Source organism: Eutrema salsugineum, unplaced genomic scaffold (assembly GCF_000478725.1).
Source record: "Eutrema salsugineum unplaced genomic scaffold, Eutsalg1_0 scaffold_5, whole genome shotgun sequence".
Taxonomy (NCBI): domain Eukaryota; kingdom Viridiplantae; phylum Streptophyta; class Magnoliopsida; order Brassicales; family Brassicaceae; genus Eutrema; species Eutrema salsugineum.
This window is the reverse complement of record NW_006256612.1, coordinates 15,406,196-15,424,942: the sequence shown is the minus strand read 5'-3', so window position 1 is coordinate 15,424,942 and position 18,747 is coordinate 15,406,196. Positions and strand designations below refer to the sequence as shown.

Below are 18,747 nucleotides of genomic sequence, written 5' to 3'. Positions count from 1 at the left end.
TTCCTCTTGATCACTGGAATCATATACCCAATTAACTGCATTCATCTCAAGCGAGATCATTAATCGTATGATGATATCAACTGGAAATGTGTTTCTGTTTCAACTAATATATATGGACTGAAAAGGTTATTAGTTACGTGACACAAAAATTTACATATTTATTCCATAGTTGATCCAGTGATCAACAAAGAGGAATTTACGCTTCATGTTCTTATTAATACCCCTATTCAATTCAACACAACGGATTTTGTCTTTGTTTAGTTGTGAAAACTTAAATCTTCTTGGTTAACGTAACACACTTGGTTTAGTAATAATTCATGCAAGTAAAATAGGACTAACTTATAAGGTAGCGACTAGCAAGTACGAAGTAAAATGTTTATATTTTGGACTATATATATATATGCTTTGGTTACAATAGTTTCAATTAAAGAAAAAATTCCATAAGTTAAAAAAATAAAAGAGAGAAAACAAATATTTGGAGTATATTTTGCTTACAATTTCATATTGGACAAAAGCCATATTGTATTTCTGTCCAAGAATGTGTATAGAGAGATATCAGAGGCGTGGTTGGCCCTTACGGCACCGTAACTCCCGTATTTAAGTAAACGGCGACGTCTTCACCAATAACGCCGTTACATGTGCCGTTAAAGCTACCGTGTCGCATCTTCACCGGTTAGACTCTTGATGATTCCTTCGAGATCCCTCTTATGCAGATTAACCAGAAGTCCGTTCTTCATAAAAAGCGTCAACGACATCTTCTGCTCCACTTTGTGTCCCGGAACCACCGTAAGCCGGTGACGGAGCAGCACCGCCGCCGCAATCGTTTTCATCTGAAGATACGCCAGATCTTTTCCCAGGCAAATCCTTGGTCCGGCGTTGAATGCCACGAATCGATATTGATCGTGATTGATAAATTTACCGTCGATCGGCGAGATCCATCTCTCCGGAACAAATTCCAGACAATCTTCTCCCCAGGTTGATTTCATCCTCCCCGCCGCGTAAATCGAGTAACTCACCGAAGATCCCGCCGGAACGAAAGTCCCGTCCGGCAAAACGTCGTCGTTCTCGACGTGCTTCGAATCTTCCGGCACCGACGGGTAAAGCCTGAGCGTCTCCGATAGCGCCGCCTTCAGGTAAACCAGTCGGTCGATTTCGTCAAACTCTAACGGCTCCTCCGTCCAAGACGCTAGGTCATCGGTACCACGTGTCTCGATCAGAACGGAGCAGATCTCGCGGACGATTTTATCCTCAACGGTTGGATGCATCGTGATAAGCCAGAAGAACCAGCTCAGCGCGACTGAGGACGTGTCACGTCCAGCTAGGATGAAATTAAGCGCCACGTGTTGGAGGAAAGTGTCGCTGTAGGATTCTTTCTTCTTCATCATGAAACGCGAGAGGAGATCGTCGTGTCGCTGGGTCCCACTTTCTTGCTGACTCATCAATTCTTGTTTCCGTGTATTAATGACCTTTGCTAAATATCCATCAATTTCTCCCAAGCTTCGGTTCAAGCTGACTTCCAAGCCGAGCCCAAGCCATTTCTTCAGCTTCCACAGAAACTCCGGCAAAATAAACCGTTGGAGCGTGGCTTCGGTGGCTTGATCGAAGGCCGAGGCAAAGCTGTTATGGGGAAGCCCTGGTGCACAGGTCCTTGTGTCCTTACCGAACGCCAATCCGCAAATGTTATCAAATGTGAGCCGTAGTATCAAATCCTGGAGATCAACCGGTTCGGCTTTGGCCTGAGCGGATTCAAGAATTGGACAGAACCGGAGCTTAATTCCTTGGTTTACCCACCGACCCATGGCTTGCCGCAACGTCCTGCATAGTTAAAATTTAAAAAATTACAATACCGAACTGATCTAAGTATGAGTTAACCGGAGCGAATTAACGACTCACTATTATCAAATTTAGTATTTAAAACCGCGAAATGTTTTTTTAAGAAAGACAAAATGCATGATGGGTTTGAGAGATCAGGATTAAACCGAGCGGTTTTGAAAAGTAGGTACCTTGTTGTGAATTCGAGGGCGGCGGTTTTGCGTTGGAAGAGCCAGGTGTCACCGTCGGAGTTGAAAATACCTTGACCGAGAAGGTCGTGGAAGACGGATTGCCACGTGGGACCTTTAGGGTAGTTATCGAACCGGGTCTTGAGCATGTGTTCGAGATTCTTAGGGTCACACGTGACAGTCACGAGACCTTGCTTCCTCGCCAAGAAAGGCACGGCACAGATACAAGTCTGGTAAGTGCCGCCGCACGCACGGAGGTTCTCGGTGATCCATTCATGCATCCTGTCACGCTGCTCTATCAGACCAGGAAGACTGCCCAATACAGGCCATACACGTGGACCCTTTAGAAACCTTGATATCCTCTTGAACCATAGCCAATACGCTGCAACGACCGCCGCAAAAAGCATCACATTGGATATTTCCATTGGAAACCAGCGGGAAGCAAAAAAGATGAAATCAATGTGGTGATTGAGAAGAGAGGTGATGAAGTTGGATGCAAACAAATGATTTTTCCGAGAAAATTTATAGGGAGGAAAATGAGTCTGATTCACAATCTGTCACTCTTAAGTCGTAACTATCAGAATCAAACCCTCATTAATGGTTCCGCGGTTCTCGTTGAGATAAATTGGTATATATATAATGAGAGATTTTTCAGATTTAGAAGTCAAGAAGTGGTAATGTGGTGTTTAACTGTTTATGCTCTGCTGGTACCTAATTTTGCAGCGAAAAGGAATACTCTCATTTAATGTGTTTCATTAATTGATCATATATATATATATATATATATATATGTGTCTGTGTATATGTAGCTGTGTGGTGAATTAAATGAGATTAGTTGAGAACATAAGGCACAAAAAATGATGGTGGGGAAGAAGAACAAAAAGTCGTCTATTTTTTAATTTAGAAGTTTAGTGCTTAAGGTTAAACACATGTTTGGTTTGGTGGTGAGATAGGTTTTATGATCTAATCTTTTCTAGGTACATCTACAAGTGATATTTCGGTTTTTGGTTTGTTTTATTCAGTTGTCTTATTTTTAGAATATTTTGTGTGTTTTGGGAAATCAAAATGAAAGTTAATATTTAAATAAATTTTCTCCGCCTGGTTGAATTTTGTTCAAGATGGATTTGGTTTATCTGGTTAAATTTTTTTTCTATCTATCGATCGATGTAAAAATTTCTGTAGTAGTATAGGTTTTAATTCTGCTTAATTCGTTTTAGTTTGGCTGAAAAAACCTCTTTTTAGGTACATCTATATACTAAATTATTAAAATAAAAATTTGTGATCAATCTATAGGTGAGAACAGAGGTTTTTTTTTTTTATTGCTTGTATTGTCCTCGAATTCTTCGTTTGTAAATAGAAACATTTTTTTCTTAAGAAAAATTCCTCGTTTTGGGTTATCGGTTTTAGGGTTCGGTAAGCAGCTCGAGACGTAGACTAGTATTTACTTTAGGAAGACACTTTTTCTCACTATGCCAACAAGAAACACTTCTCGTGTCACTATATTGACTTTTTCGTTTCTCCTTTAACGCCATTTTTTATCTTCGATTTTTACTGATGAAATCATGAAATACGCAGAGGTTAAACCCAGTCTTAAGATTGAAAAAATGAAGCGGGACATGGCAACGGAATAATTAAGTATGAAAGATATCATTGAATGCCTGAATGGGATGTAAAAGTCAAAATGGTTATGCTGACTTTTGTTACTTTATAATATTAAAGTATGAACGGTAAGTAATTTCTAAGTAGAGGTAACAACATATCAGAAAATAAACCAGAGCGTAATAGTGTAAAAATTCCTTACAATTTTATATAGTTGGGATTTTTATACTAGAAGAAAAATAAAAGTTAAAACAGATAATAAAAGAAATTAAATGTGGCATTCAGTGAAAAAAAATTCCCATATTTTTATATTTTCAATTTGGTTACCATTTAAACTCGTAAAAACGACATCATTATATATGCATATACAGGGTAAGAACAAATAATGTCTGAATATATATAGGAACTTGGGTATCTATTAGGCAGCTCTTAAGTTTTTACTGCATTAATTTTCCGTAAGCATATTTAGGTACACAACACTAAACCTGCTAATGAAATTAAATGTGCATATATAGCCGAGTTCGATTTATGTTTTGTAATCACTGAAAACAAATCGAACATAAAGGTAGGTGTACAGAGTGTATAGTAGATGGCTTGCCAACCTATAACAATTCTAGAAAAAACATTTATCACTCATGATTGAGTTTTTTTTGTTTGGTGGTCATAACCGACATTACTAAATGAGATAAACGATATCTTGAGCCAGAAAAAAAAAAAAAAAAAAAGACAAAGGATATCTTTGATTCTTTGTTATTTATGATATTGATGCAGCTTTAGATTTATATTTTGTCTCTCCGTGTAAATCTTTAGTATGTTGTTCAGCCATGAACAGATATTTTGGATATTTAAATATAGGGATAATGTTTTTTTACTGTCGTTGTGGTTGAAATGTTTCCCTACTTCTCTAATATATAAGTACATGTAGTGGTGTAGACTACACCGTGTAGTTTTCGAAAGATTGATTATCGTGGCTACGCATCTCCAACAGATCAACTTATACATATCGAGAACTGGGATTCGACTCTTGCGGGGTCGGAAATATTGCGACTCAACCCGACAAAACTAATCTTAGTTTTTACCCTGTATATGCATGTAATGTGGAGTTAATTACATTTGAGATATATTCAATTAATTAAACTATGGCATCATATAATTATTCTAAATCCACTATGTGACATATTGCTTCACCGGTTATTATTACTTATTAGTGCTTAAGAGATGAATAGATTTGTAAATAATATTTGTTATCAGGTGAAAGATGTGGATATCCTCAAACTGTATCTACTATCTAAGCCACCTAGTTAATTTGCAACCCAAACAATTGTCAAAATTCAATCTGATTAAAAAAAAATCACCAGCTGAAGCTGATAGATTCAAACTGAAGATTGTCAGCCGAACCATAGGAACAAATCTTTGCAACCTCTTGTCTCATCTTCCTCGGGCCACACACGAGAACTCCCACGCTTGAACCCTTTAAACCAACTAGAAGCTCTGCTTTGACACAATATATAGAGTGAGAACTTTGAAAAGGTAAAACTAATCTATAGTCTCACACATGTATATGGAAAATGCTATATATAATCTTAGATAGACTTACTGTTAAGATTAGGCCTTTCCCCGTAAAATATGCTGGTGGATTGCAATAGCAACTGCTGTGGCGAGCTCTCGTTCATCAGCAAAGACAAAACGTCGACGTTTTGCTCATATTTCGTATAAGACTTCTTTTTGTTGCACAATACAGCGACCGTAGACGTAGCCGCCACGCTAAAGGAGATTGCTAGAAGGTAAATGAGAGAGGTATAAGCCGACGTGTACCTTCTCGAGCTTTGATCGATTGGATAAATGTGATATCTCATGATGATTCCGATGATGATAATAAAGATCATGAATGAAGAAGAGAGGATGGTGGCAAGACAGAGCCAGGAGTTGGGTCCAAGGATTGGTGAGATGGGTTGGTCTGAGACATATGGTTTGAAACAGATGGGTTTGATGATGTTCATGTTGCGAGTTGATTCTTTCTCTCGGGTGACGAAGGCTTTGATTTGGATATCTAAAAACGAGGAGATCTCGGTGGTGAGACCAGATTTGGGTAATATTAGATCGAGCATCGAGAGGTCAGACGAGTTCTTGAACGCGCAGATTAGGGTCATTTTGGGGATTTTACAACTGTTCGTTGAGCTCATGTAGACTAGGTCACGGATTATGGAGATGAACGGTGTAATCCCACTGCCTCCACTCACCATCACTAGAGATTCATGTCTACACTTGAAAAAGAAGAGAGCAGAGTATTAATGGTAATTGTGATGCAAGAAACCGAATGTTAAACTTCTCTGTTTGGGATCTAGTTTAATCACCGTAAGAAATCAGTGGAACTAGGGCCGTATGGTCCTTCGAAGGAAACAGCAAGGCGGTAGATCTGATCAGAAGAAGAAACCATCTGATAAAGCTTAGTGGACCATTTGCCTTCGCCCCTGATCACAACACTTAGCTTCTCTGGTTCGAGTTTGCTACTTGAAGTTATCGTAAATGGATGCCATTGAAGCTTCGAAATGCTCGGTATGTTCACGAACAATATACTCGTAGGGTTATAAATCAGCGCTGTATCAACGTATTCATCATATGATTTCTGAATAGATAATCAATTGAAGAAGAAAAAAATAGAGGGATTAATTATCGGTAAAACTCACTAGGGCTTTTGGAAAAATTGAGCTCGACGGTGTCACAAGGAAGAACACGAGCAGAGACTAGCTTGACGTTGTTTCGAGACTGGAGAAATCTCAAGAAACGATCGACGATGAAGATGTAGAAACCGGGAAAAGAGATCAACGAGTAAGAGATGCCAACGTGGAAGACAAAGAAGAGCATGAAGACGATGTATAGATAATGAGTATAGAAGAAGACTTCGAAAAATCTCTTCCTTATCGCCGGAAATGTGGTGGCCCACATCAAAATTCCGGCCACCAGAGCTATCTCCCCGGCCAAGTTCGAGATACCGGTCCTGTCCCACTCCAACATCTATTCACAGCAACAATTAGGTGTGAGAAATCAAACCAAATTTTACTTATAATCAAACCGGTTCATTATTTTCCTACCGGTTTTTTTTAAAATGGCTACAATTTTTCGTAAATCCTTAAAACCAAAAATCGAAAAAACCAACCCAATAACCAAACTAAATCAACCAGAGCAACGGTACGTATAGTCGTATACCCTAACCTACAATCAATATCGATAAATAAGGTCATAAAAATGATAAATCTCTCTATTCCTACAATATATAGATAACCCCTCATATACTGACCTGAGAGACTTGATTTCTGGATATCCAATAGATAACGTAACAAAGACCGTGGCTGGTGAATAAGGTCATGACCATGTGGCCGAGCCATATATGATACTTGATGCTTGACTCTGACGTAAGCCCAATTGCAGCCAGCAACGACGAGCCACGCGCCACCGGATAAAACAAGAACCCCAAACATATGTTCCCAGCTAGACCTAACCGTACTGCTATTGAATCCAGCCTCGCTTGCCATCTTTTCAGTTTTTTGGTCATAAAACAAACACAAAGGCCAAATTGTCATATTGACTTTTCATTTTTAATTGTCATATAGCTAGTTAGCTTATAGTACGTGTCAATGTCATTTTGTTATTAAAAATATACAAAAAAATATCTCATAATTTGTTTATAAAAGGCCAAATTCTTGAAGATGTGCTATGAGTGATTCAGAGAATTTTGACTAAAGTTACACTTTAAGACCCACAGATACAGTTCCATTTTACAATTTTAATTTTAATTTTGTTTTCCATCATATCAGAATTTTAAGGAAAAAATGCAAATAACCATTCAATTAATTAATTAGCAAAAGTGGTGATTGAATCTACATGATATTATAATTAAGATATATTTGTATATGTATATTTCCGCGATATATACAAAATAATTACGTTAATCGCAGCACGAAAAAAAAAAACAATATATAAAACTTACAAGTTATCTCCATGGATTGCTGCTGATTGAGGAGTGATGGTGACAAAAGTATAGTAAAAGTAATTGGTTAAGCTCCAAAGCAGAAGAGTCATGAACATCGTCAAGAACATAACTTCAGTCACTGTAACTATTCCTAATGGTCCCTTCACTAACATTGGTCTTCTCAATGCACCAAACTTATCTCTCTTCTTCTTCCTCTCAACTCCACTTTTGTTTTACAGAAAAGAAAGAATATAGTATTGAGATAAAAATCTGTTAATTAGAGAATAATCTGTTGGTATTTTAAGTGTTCAGTTACCTATGAAAGTGGTCAACACTCGTTTGTTTCTTCAAGTGAAGGTGGATACAACCCAGAAATGCCAATAGAATCACTGGGAACATGTAGACCAGAAGGTTCACTCCTAATAAAAGAAAAACCAGCATACACAATTGATATTCGTATACACTAATTTGAAAATTAGATTAGATCTATGAATTACAAAGAAACAGATGTAAATTACCTGGTTTTCCAAAATAAATTGATTTGCCGAGCTTGGCACGCATGGATGTCAACCAGATCTTCTTGTAAGTAGAAGTTGGCATCATGATCCAAATCACAATAGTCCCCATCAGAATCGCGATCGATAAGAGCTTAGTCATCTTCATAGTCACTTCCTTATTCATTTCTTCTAATCCCTTATTACAAGAGCTAAGATTCCAAAATATAAGAAAGAAAAAACAAAGAGATATGGAGTTTGCAATGAATAACAAAACCCATATATATATATATATATATATCTATGCTTGTAATTAACATAATTTTAATTATTTTTATAATTAATTTATTTGAATTACATTTCCTATTATTACATTTTTTTTTTTGGTTTAACTATTATTACAACTTGTAAAAATGGACTTGACTTATCAAGCGTGTGGTAGGCTAGGGGCAGGCACCCTCCAGAAGGAAGTAATATGCATGAACACACTTACCTGCTTGTCCCGGAGACCCAAAGACTAGAACGTAAGCCGAACGTGTGTAAACTTTAAGCCACCCAGAAAACAAAAGAAAATTTTGACTCGGGGAAAAGAAAAACAAGTGGAAATTTTTCTGAATTCATATTGGGACATTTCTTCTATTGAATTGTAACAATTATTTCTTATAATAAAAAACCAGATTTTATGTTAGATTTAAATTAGATATTTATAATTGCTAGTCCAATAAATTATTTCGTTATAATATTTAGTTATAGATTTTTATATTAAGTTTAAATAAATAAATTTATAAGATGTCTTTTTTGACATATTTATTAGATGTCTTATGTACGAATTAATTGAAATAATGATAATAGTAAATTATATTCAATTGTATTTAAAAATATATTTATAAGAGATTTATCTAACGAAAAATATATAAATTGTAAATTCGCGCTAATGTCACATTTTTCCAGTAAATTGTATTACATCGATCACATACATATGTAAAAAATTAAAACATGAAAAAGAAAAGAGGACAAATGTGGATCACAAAAAGGTCAATAAGTGCAAAAAACTGAATTATTTTGGGCTAAGTAGTTGATAAAGGAAAGTTGGATCATTGAGCTTTTGTCCTGGAGTGTGTCTTTCTTACACGCATGAATGCGATGTCTCTTTGTGCACGAATCTTCGCGTGTCCAACAAATCCTTAATTTGTTATATATATTATTTATAAATATAGATAATTCCATTGCTTTATTTTGACTTCGATTTTATTTCTTGTAGAGAGTTTTTGAGTAGTTAATCATTGGGAAGATCTCAGTAAATTCATGAACGCAAATTTCTTTTGAAGCATCTGAAGTCAGCTTTGTTTCACATAAGCCATGAGCTTTTAATATTTTGCATATAAAACCAGAATTTTTTTTTAGTTACCCTCTAAATTATAACAGAGTTACATAAGCCTTACTAAATTGATGTATATCTGTTAATTAGGTATGTGAGGTGTCAGTTATATTTTTCTATTAATTTAATTTGTGACATGTCAATTTGAAGGGTTTTATTCTTTGCTTTTCACGGAAAGTTATCTTCTTTACGCCAGTAATTTGGTATTGGTGCTATCTGCAAGACGGCATTGACACATGAGTTTATGAGTCTTATTGAAGTATGGTTTTATGTATAATCTTGGTAAATTTGCCCTTAAATCAAATATTTAGGGTGATAAAATCTGAAAGAATTATCTGCGTATATAAAATCATAGATTCAGTATAGAATTTCGAATAAACTATCAATGTATAGCAGTATCCAACTGATTCGATAGATAGTTTGAAATGAGAAATAGAGATAAAACCATATATATCTTACGACCATAAATGACTTTAATATATTTTAGCATTTACAATTTACAAAAGCTCCATGCATTCATGACCAAATTTGTGACAGAAGGGTTACAAACAAAAGGATTGTGAAACTTGGATGGAGGGGGTAGGTGTCAGACTAAATATTCCTAGAGGAGAAAAACAAAAAGCGGAAAAATTCAATGTAACAAGCACACAAAGATAGGCCACACATCCATATTAACTTGCAACCCAAGCAACTTCGCCAACACATGAAAAACCGAGTTCTGTAAGCAATCACCAGCTGAAACTGATAGATTCAAAATGAAGATTCTCAGCCAAACCGGAGGAACATATCTTCGCAACCTCTTGTCTCATCTTCTTCGGACCACAGACAAGAACTCCCACACTCGAACCTCCCACATCAAGTAGAAGTTCTGCTCGTATAAACCAACAAGAACCTAATGAGAATAACAATATATATTTTGCTACCGAGATAGAGAAAGGTTATGTATATATTACTCTTGAGATTAGGCCGTTCTCCAAAATGAAGGTTGGTGCATTGCACGAGAGATTCTTGTGGCGAGCTTTCGATTTCTCTCAAGGAATTGGGACCCCATGAGTTAGGAGAAGATGTTGGAGACGGAACGTCCACATTTTGAACCTGTTTGTTTTCGATGTTACCGTACTTCTTCTTGTTCCACAACATTGCAGCACTAGAAGTCGCCATGATGCTCACGGAGATGACCAATATATATATGATTGTTTTTGACGTCAATGAGTAGATCTTGTTGGTGTTGTGGTCGATCGGGTAAATGTAATACCTAGTGATGATACCGATAATTATCATGAAGATCAAGAACGAAGAAGAGAGAATTGCGCCGAGCCAAAGCCATGAGTTTGGTCCGAGGATTGATGAGATGGATTGGTCTGAAAGACTTGGTTTGAACCAGAAAGTTTTGATTTTCTCCGTTGTAGCTTCGCTTCTCGCTTCTTTCTCCCGGGTTATGAAGGCTTCAATTTTGATGTTTATGTCGGAGGATAGTTCAGTCTGGAGACCGGATAATGGCAAGACAAGATCGAGCATGGAGATTTCTGAAGAGTTCTTAAACGCGCAAATCAGAGTTATTTTGGGGATTTTGCATTTTTGGTTTTGGCTTGTGGCGATCAAATCACGGATGACAGAGATAAATGGAGTAATCCCGCTTCCTCCGCTCACCATAACCAGAGCTTCATGCCTAGAACACCAAAACAAAAAAAAACACATGATATCAATTACGTTTCTTCAAACGCAATCAATCAAGTTTCTTGTTCTTTAAGAAATCAAATATCATCAAGCTAGTAGATGGGTCTTTGAATGAGAAATTATATATCACCTTAAAAAATCGGTGGAAGCAGGGCCGTAGGGTCCCTCGACAGAAACAGCGAGGCGGTCGATGGGATTAGAAGAAGAAAGCGCCTGGTAAAGCTTTGTTGACCATTTACCTTCGCTCTTGATCACAACGCTTAGCTTCTCTGGCTCGAGTTTGCTACTCGAAGTTATTGTGAATGGATGCCATTGCAGCTTCGAAATGCTCGGGATGTTCACAAATAATATGCTTGTTGGGGTATACACCAAACCTGTTCAACATATATATAATAGCTTAGAAACTATCTATTTCAAATCACAATATGTATATAAGAAGTCTAGGTCAGATATAAGAAATAATATTAATTTGGGAACTCACTAGGGTTCTTGGAGAAAGTGACCTCGATGGTGTCGGAAGGAAGAATTCGAGCACAGAGCAACCGGATATTATCACGTGACTGAAGAAACCTGAGGAAACGATCGACCATGAAGATGTAGAAACCAGGGAAAGCGATGAAGGCGAAGGTTATGCCGACGTGGAGGACGAAGAAGAGCATGAAGACGATGTAGAGGTAGTGAGTGTAGAAGAAGACTTCGAAGAATCTCCTCCTTATTGTCGGATATGTGGTGGCCCACATCGCAAGTCCGGCTACAAGAGCTATCTCTCCGGCTAGATTGGATATATCTTCTGTGCCCCACATGAGCATCTGCAATTAGTTATGTAATTAGTTAATTCCACGTCAGATTATTGTAATTACTAAAGTATATATAATTAAATGCCAAATGGAAATATGGAATACCGCTATCGACGTAAAAGTTGACAAAAAACAAATTATTATGTTCACATCCAGACGATAATTTTGAACTTTATAATTGGAGATGCTTTTTAGTTCAGCAGTTCTAAAAATAAAATACATGAAACGAAATTGAATATCAAATTGAAATTGGAGTAGAGTTGTATATGTGTTTTTCCTTGAATGAATCTTTTATCCAAAATCCTTCTTTTGAACATTTATCCAAAGATTTTCCCATCTTAAAATGGGTGATTCAGCTAATATTTTCTTTTCGGATCAACAATATTATTTTGCTTCATCTTCACATCTATGCCATGTGAAAATCTAAAATATTAGATTGACCGCGCTATTTAATTTTTTTAAAAAAGTTGCGTATTCAAGCATGGCTCGCCTGCTCCATTCATTTAACAAAAAAAGAAAGAAAGAAAGAAAAAGAACGAAGAAGCTTTTCCATCCAGAGTGCTGTGCCGTTGACCGGAAATGGTGTAGTGTAGTAATCTGGGGACGTTGACTTTATTCCTATCTAGAGAGGTAGGGCCCGATCCAAAGAATTAATTTTGCTAATTTAATATAAAAAGTACCTGGGATAGTTCATGCATAGAGGCCCAATACGTGATGTAACAAAGACCATGAACGGTGAAAATGGTCATCACCATGTGACCGAGCCAAATATGGTATTTGATGCTCGACTCCGAGGTTAGTCCCACCGCCGGTAACAACGACGAGCCACGAGCCACCGGCAAAAACAAGAACGCTAAACATATGTTTCCGATAAGCCCTAGTCTTAGCGCCGCTGAATGCAGCTTAGCTTGCCACCTGAATCATAAAGTTTAAGCTATAAGAAAATTATACGTAAGCTGTCTATATAATTATCTTAATTTATTAAGACTATTTAGTTCCACTTGAATTGGTATGCAAATATGTAAATTTTTCTTTGGACAGATGTATGAAATATCGGAAAGAATTGTTTTGTTCATTGTTTTTTTTTGTATTTTTTTTTTCTTATAATAATATAATTTTTTCATTATAGATTTCAACATAGACGAATAATTAATATCTTTGACTACTGATGGACTATTAATCTTCAAATATATAGGAAGTAGAAGTTGATCATAATTTAGAGCGACGTCACTGAATTGGATTAAATTGGATTAACATATATAACCATATAAATCAAAAATTTGTATGGTTGATTAACAAAGAAGAGAAAGATTTGCTTACAAAGATTGGCCAAGTGCGGCGGCTGATTGAGGAGTGATAGTGGCAAAGTTATTGCGCACGTAAGTGATAAAGCTCCAAAGAAGAAGAGCCACAAACATAGCCAAGAACATGATCTCAGTCACTGAGACTATCCCCAATGGTCCCTTCACTAACATTGGCTTTCTCAGTGCACTCCACACTCCTCCCTTCTTCGTCTCCCTTTATTATATACCAATAGAACAAATTTTGAAAAATAAAAAATGAGAATTATACAATTAATAATTAGTCTGTCGACATAATTCACTGGTTTAATTAATCTTTGAATTTTGTACCTATCGATATGGTGTAGAGACTTTCGTTTCTTGAAGTGAAGATAGACACATCCCAAAGATGCTACGACCATCATTGGGAACATAAACATGAAAAGTGTCGTCCCTGTCGTGTAAACAAATAAGAAGATATTAATTAAGATTTTTGGTACGTTGGTTGTTGTTTGATAAAAGATAATATATAATATTTTCTATGTTTCAAGTAATTAACGGATGAAGTCTAATTAGATCCATCTATTGGTCGATGTACAAACCTGTTGCACCAAAATAAGTCGATGCTCCAAACTTGATACGCATATGAGGCAACCACTTGTTTCGGTAGGTTAGTGTTGGCATCATGATCCAAAGCATGATAGTTCCAAGGAAGATCGCCATCATTAAGAACTTAGTCACTCCCTTAATCATATCCGTAAACTCTTCTCCCGCAGAAGGGTTCGAATCACCAGTATTGCTCTTGATGATCTCCATACTCTCTCTCTATATATATATGTATCTTTTTAAAGATCTTAAGAGTTATGATCACTTTAGCGAGAAGGATCAGCTAGTTTGTTTTGAGGGAAGGAGTGGTAGAGAGTGCTGTAATATAAAGAGAATTTTTTTGAGTGGGAATTAGATGAAGTGAGCTACTTGCATGCTCCATGCATGTGACTCTCCCCATGGATCTTGTTTTTTTGTTTTCTTTCATTATCTTAGAACTATTTGTTTTGTTTTTCCCTCGAGATGACGTAAAAAAGGGGTATGAGGGAATATACGATATTGAGTATACAATTAAAAACAGAGAAAAGGATATTGTTCTTTTCTACTGAATTCGTAATCTTTACTGCCTTTTATGTTTCCTTACAGAGATTGGAGCTGCTACTGAACAATCAGATAATTTGAACAACTCAACCGAAAGTACATATATATCCCCGCAAAAAAACACACTTCTATCACCTAAAAAAAAACTTCGTTTCTGCGTCAGAGAAATACCTACAAATTATTATCTAGTTCTGGTATATAGTGTGTTTAATATTTTTTAAAAAAAATCTGTATTAAAATATTATGTATGCATGATCAATTTAGTGATTCGTATGTACACTCTCAATGTCAAACAATATAAAATACAGCCATGGGAATATGTTTACGATTTCTGTTTTTTTTTTCTTTTTTTTTTAAAACTTATAGCTCATGGGACTATATAAAAAAATGGACTTGCGGAAGAAGCCAAGGACCATGCTACCTTTTATTGCTCATACCCTATTTGATTGTTAACTATTCATTTTAGGTATTGATCAGTTAAAACCTGTCCAAATACAATCTAAACATGACATAACATATGTTCATTTTAAGTAAGATACATACAAAGTAAATTAAATACTAAGCTACATAATAAACAAACAATAATTATATTCGCAATTATGACGCAATAAATAAAAAAGGGTAACAGAGAAGTTGCTCAAGAACGAAGAGAAGTGCGAGGATGAAAATATATGATATACCCCAAATTGGATGGTTGTAAAGAATCTGGTTCGTGTTCGGTTTTGGTAGGTTCATCGAGTTCGTGCCCGTACGTACGTGTGGAATGGACACGAGTCATATGTCGACTTATGTGTGTCACTGTCTTCGCCGTCCACGAATCTCACGCGTGTCAGCCAAAATTGTTCATTGTAATGCCAACGAGGAAAAGATGATTCAGGCCCATTCCCATTCATCTTCTTTCTTCCTCATCATCATTACATCACTTTACATCACACTAAGTTTTGACTTTCTGTATACATATATACTCTATTTTTTATTCGATTTATTTTTATATTCCTAATGCTTTTTAACGAACTTGTGAAACTAGCTATTGTGAAAGTCAGCGAAACTATCTTCTGTGAGGAGAAATCGTATTTTTTTGTTTAATGGGCTAAGCCCAAAACCCATTGCATCTTTGAGGTAAAACGAAATTCAAGTTGTCTATAATTACGGACGGTGTTCCACTAAGTCCAAGAAATCTAGGTGAATAAACGAGGATTTTTTTCTTTAAAAAAAAAAAAAAAACCTTCAAAAACATATACTGTACATAAGTTGGAAAATATTATCTTTTCTCTATAGCATGTGTGAAGTTAAAACTCCTTAAGATAGGTAGTTGAACAACACAAAAAGGATTTAAAAAATTCTATTTGACGGAGAATTCAATAAATTCATCATCTTTACATGCTCCAACATCGATTACCATCGTCCCATTCCTTTTTGTAGGCAATACCCTACAGCAATCTCTTCTCGGAGCCTAAAATTGCACCCCAAAGTAACAAAAAATAAAAAATCAATAACATCATTATATATATATATATATATATATACATCGCAACAAAAGAATTTCAATGAGAAAATAGAGTTACACCAACCTTATTTTTATCCCATCTATCCGGGTCGGGTTTTTTATAGACTATGACCCGATCGATTAGAGAAGGATCCGACATATCCCAATCACATTCAGGATCCCACATGTCATACCACCTCACGTACTCGCTCGCAGTTCTGTGTAAGGCCGAATCTGGAAGCGCGTTAGAAAGATAGTACACGCGCGGGCGTTGACACGCGCTTTTGCTGAAGGGACGCGTGTTAAAAGCATAGCTTTTATCATCGGCGCGTTTATACCAGTCGATGAAAGTGCGCGTGGGGATCACCATCTCTCTTGCTGACAACACGCCACGTGTGATCTGGACTGTGTATCCCCAGGAGACGGACACGGTCCATCGGTGAGCCGTATCGTAGCAGATTGATTGCTGCGTGAGGCTTGCCGAGTCGAGTTCGGCTGGAACCATGAAACGTCTCATCGCGTTGACTCGGCCCATGTTTGGGAATACCGGATCCACTATGTCTAGGTGATGCATCGAGACTATCGGAGCCAGCGGATGGGCCGATAATAGGCCCAGAAGTTTCCCGAATAAATCAAACTGTAACAACATTTTACTAAATCAAAAATGTTTTAACCAAAAAATACTCTGTAGTAAACGATATGCATATCGAGAAATAACGGGGGACAAATTATTCCAATTATCGATATATTTAATATTTTATGATTTGATTGAAAACTAAGATTTGGTTTAAGATGTCCTCCCTAGATCTATCATAGGAATAACAAAAAAAATCTTTCTAACTAATGAAAACAAAATCTAAAAATTAATAATGTAAATGCACCGAGGAATGTAAGGTTAACAGGTAGGTAACGAGTAACGACACATTTTGACTTTAGAGTTAAGAGATTTAGTGTCGCAATGACTTATGCGACCCTAGCGCTAGATTCTATCGTACTACTACATTTGCTATGATAGTGCCGAGATTCTCGCCATAATATTATTATGGTGATGTGAATTTTAGATAGATAGAATAGAATAAAATTAACAACAAGAAAAAATCTTATTTTTTCCTAAACAACCTTCAAAAATCATGGTATGAAATCATCTATAGTTGGAGAACCAATTAAACAGATATATTTTTTAATAAAAAACATTTTTTTTTATTTTAAAAAAAAAAGAAGGAAAAAAACAGAGGACTAACCTGATGAAAGCCAACTTCTCTAGTCAAAGGAACACCGAGCTCCGCCATACAAGCATGAATCCGATCATCGGAGCCGTACAATTCCGGGTACCTCTGGATACACCGATCTTGCATCTTCTCCAAAGCCTTAGCCAAGGGATAGCTGATGGCAAATCCTCCACCTCCATAAGCCATCCCATAAGAGAACTTCAGATTCTGGATATGACTCTCCGACGAGCTTCCGATGTAATAGAACTGACTGTGATCGTATTTTCTCAAAACCCTAACCAAGTTGTCGGGGAAAAACACGGTGTCGTCGTCTCCCATGACAATCCACCTGACGTTTTTCTCAGACTCTGTTCCGTTCAAGAGCCTCACTGTCTCGGAGACGATTCGTGTGAGTCTGATCGCCGATCGGTTACCCTTTGGGTATTTATACTTAAACCTCGCCGTGTCGGAGGAGATTCTGATAGGAGGCAATCCGGCTGAGACGGTGCCGTTTTGGTCAATGTGTTTGTCTAGCCATACTACGCCCTTCATTTCTCCGTCCGGTTTCCACCACAGCTTCACGTACTCTCTTCGGTGTTTCCACAGTTTCGCTGACGCCGCGATCCCGAAAACTACGTGCTTTATTTCGGTTTGCTCCGGCTTTTGACCCGATTCGGACCCGGGTCCGGATCCGACGGGTGAAACCGCGATTTTGATCAGAGATCGAGGCGGAGAAGTGGAGATGAAATTGAGAGGGAAGAAAACGAACTGGATAGAGAATATAATGGCGAACGTTAAGATTAGCTTCGTCAACAGCCGATAAAAAGAAGAATGTGAGTTACACGAAAAGGTTTTAGCTTTCTCGTAAGAAAAAGGCTTTTGATCTTTCTTATCGTCTCCCATGGCGGACGACGTCGTTGGCCGTGGTGGTGACTGGTGATGTTTTAGAGAGCCTAGCTCTTATAAAGGAGATGAAACGATTTTTTTTTTTTTTTGTATTTATATTCGTATTACTTTTTTGTCTTTATCCTATGAAAAGGGATGTTGTACCAAAAAAAAAAATCCTATGAAAAGGGATATTATGGAGTCCTTGTTTTTCATTCAACTAACTGACTAAGAATGAATAAAATTTTGACTATATTTATTTGGAAATATATTTATTAATTATATATTTTCTACTTCTAAAGGTGTAAGTTATAACCAAATAAATTATGGTATATTATGACTCTTTCTGACTGTAACGAATATCGAATAGCACCGGTCAAAACTGCCATATCAGAATGGTCAATGACTATTTCTGACTTTTTCGTGATTACTTAATTTCATTTCATTACGTTTGATCATAATTAATAAGTTATGTATATGCACGCATCAATTTTTTTACTATCACACTCAACTCACAAAATAATAGTTACATCTTGTATTATCAAACAAAAATACTTTTATTTTTTAAACTTTTATTCATATTCGATATTATAGGATATGTTCTACTTTTAAAATTTTTTTATATGTGATATTATAGGATATGTTATTGGAAAATGTTTTCGTTATGATCAAACAGAAAAATATTTATTAAGGGCAATATCCTCAGAAAGACCCATCTAAAACATGCAGGTAATTTTCTACAATCCGTTAACTGCTATCCACTTCCGATACGTCTTGCGACCAAAAGTGAATCCATAGCGTTGTTACCTAGTTATTTTTAACTAAAT

General features: G+C 36.5%; 4 protein-coding genes across 4 annotated transcripts; all 4 read right to left on the bottom strand.

The window, feature by feature from the left end:
• Positions 1 to 408: 408 nt before the first annotated feature.
• On the bottom strand, positions 409 to 2,456 carry LOC18994687 (cytochrome P450 86A4). Its single transcript, XM_006418374.2, has 2 exons — positions 2,004 to 2,456; positions 409 to 1,815 (listed from the first exon to the last, which is right to left on the bottom strand). Exons 1-2 carry the CDS (start codon positions 2,423 to 2,425, stop codon positions 651 to 653), a joined length of 1,587 nt encoding a protein of 528 aa, XP_006418437.1. The 5' UTR covers positions 2,426 to 2,456; the 3' UTR covers positions 409 to 650.
• A 2,369-nt stretch (positions 2,457 to 4,825) lies between these two features.
• Positions 4,826 to 8,614, bottom strand: LOC18994686 (ferric reduction oxidase 3, mitochondrial). The gene is made up of 8 exons (XM_006418373.2): positions 8,088 to 8,614; positions 7,886 to 7,988; positions 7,588 to 7,794; positions 6,898 to 7,132; positions 6,287 to 6,614; positions 5,954 to 6,197; positions 5,197 to 5,858; positions 4,826 to 5,090 (listed from the first exon to the last, which is right to left on the bottom strand). The coding sequence occupies exons 1-8, from the start codon at positions 8,248 to 8,250 to the stop codon at positions 4,951 to 4,953; spliced, it is 2,082 nt and encodes a 693-aa protein (XP_006418436.1). The 5' UTR covers positions 8,251 to 8,614; the 3' UTR covers positions 4,826 to 4,950.
• Positions 8,615 to 9,890: 1,276 nt separating this feature from the next.
• LOC18994685 (ferric reduction oxidase 2) lies at positions 9,891 to 14,122 on the bottom strand. Its single transcript, XM_006418372.2, has 8 exons — positions 13,798 to 14,122; positions 13,547 to 13,649; positions 13,236 to 13,433; positions 12,596 to 12,830; positions 11,600 to 11,927; positions 11,249 to 11,492; positions 10,395 to 11,110; positions 9,891 to 10,309 (listed from the first exon to the last, which is right to left on the bottom strand). Exons 1-8 carry the CDS (start codon positions 14,009 to 14,011, stop codon positions 10,170 to 10,172), a joined length of 2,178 nt encoding a protein of 725 aa, XP_006418435.1. The 5' UTR covers positions 14,012 to 14,122; the 3' UTR covers positions 9,891 to 10,169.
• A 1,561-nt stretch (positions 14,123 to 15,683) lies between these two features.
• On the bottom strand, positions 15,684 to 17,938 carry LOC18994684. Its single transcript, XM_006418371.2, has 3 exons — positions 17,069 to 17,938; positions 15,913 to 16,464; positions 15,684 to 15,794 (listed from the first exon to the last, which is right to left on the bottom strand). Exons 1-3 carry the CDS (start codon positions 17,936 to 17,938, stop codon positions 15,684 to 15,686), a joined length of 1,533 nt encoding a protein of 510 aa, XP_006418434.2.
• Positions 17,939 to 18,747: the final 809 nt, after the last annotated feature.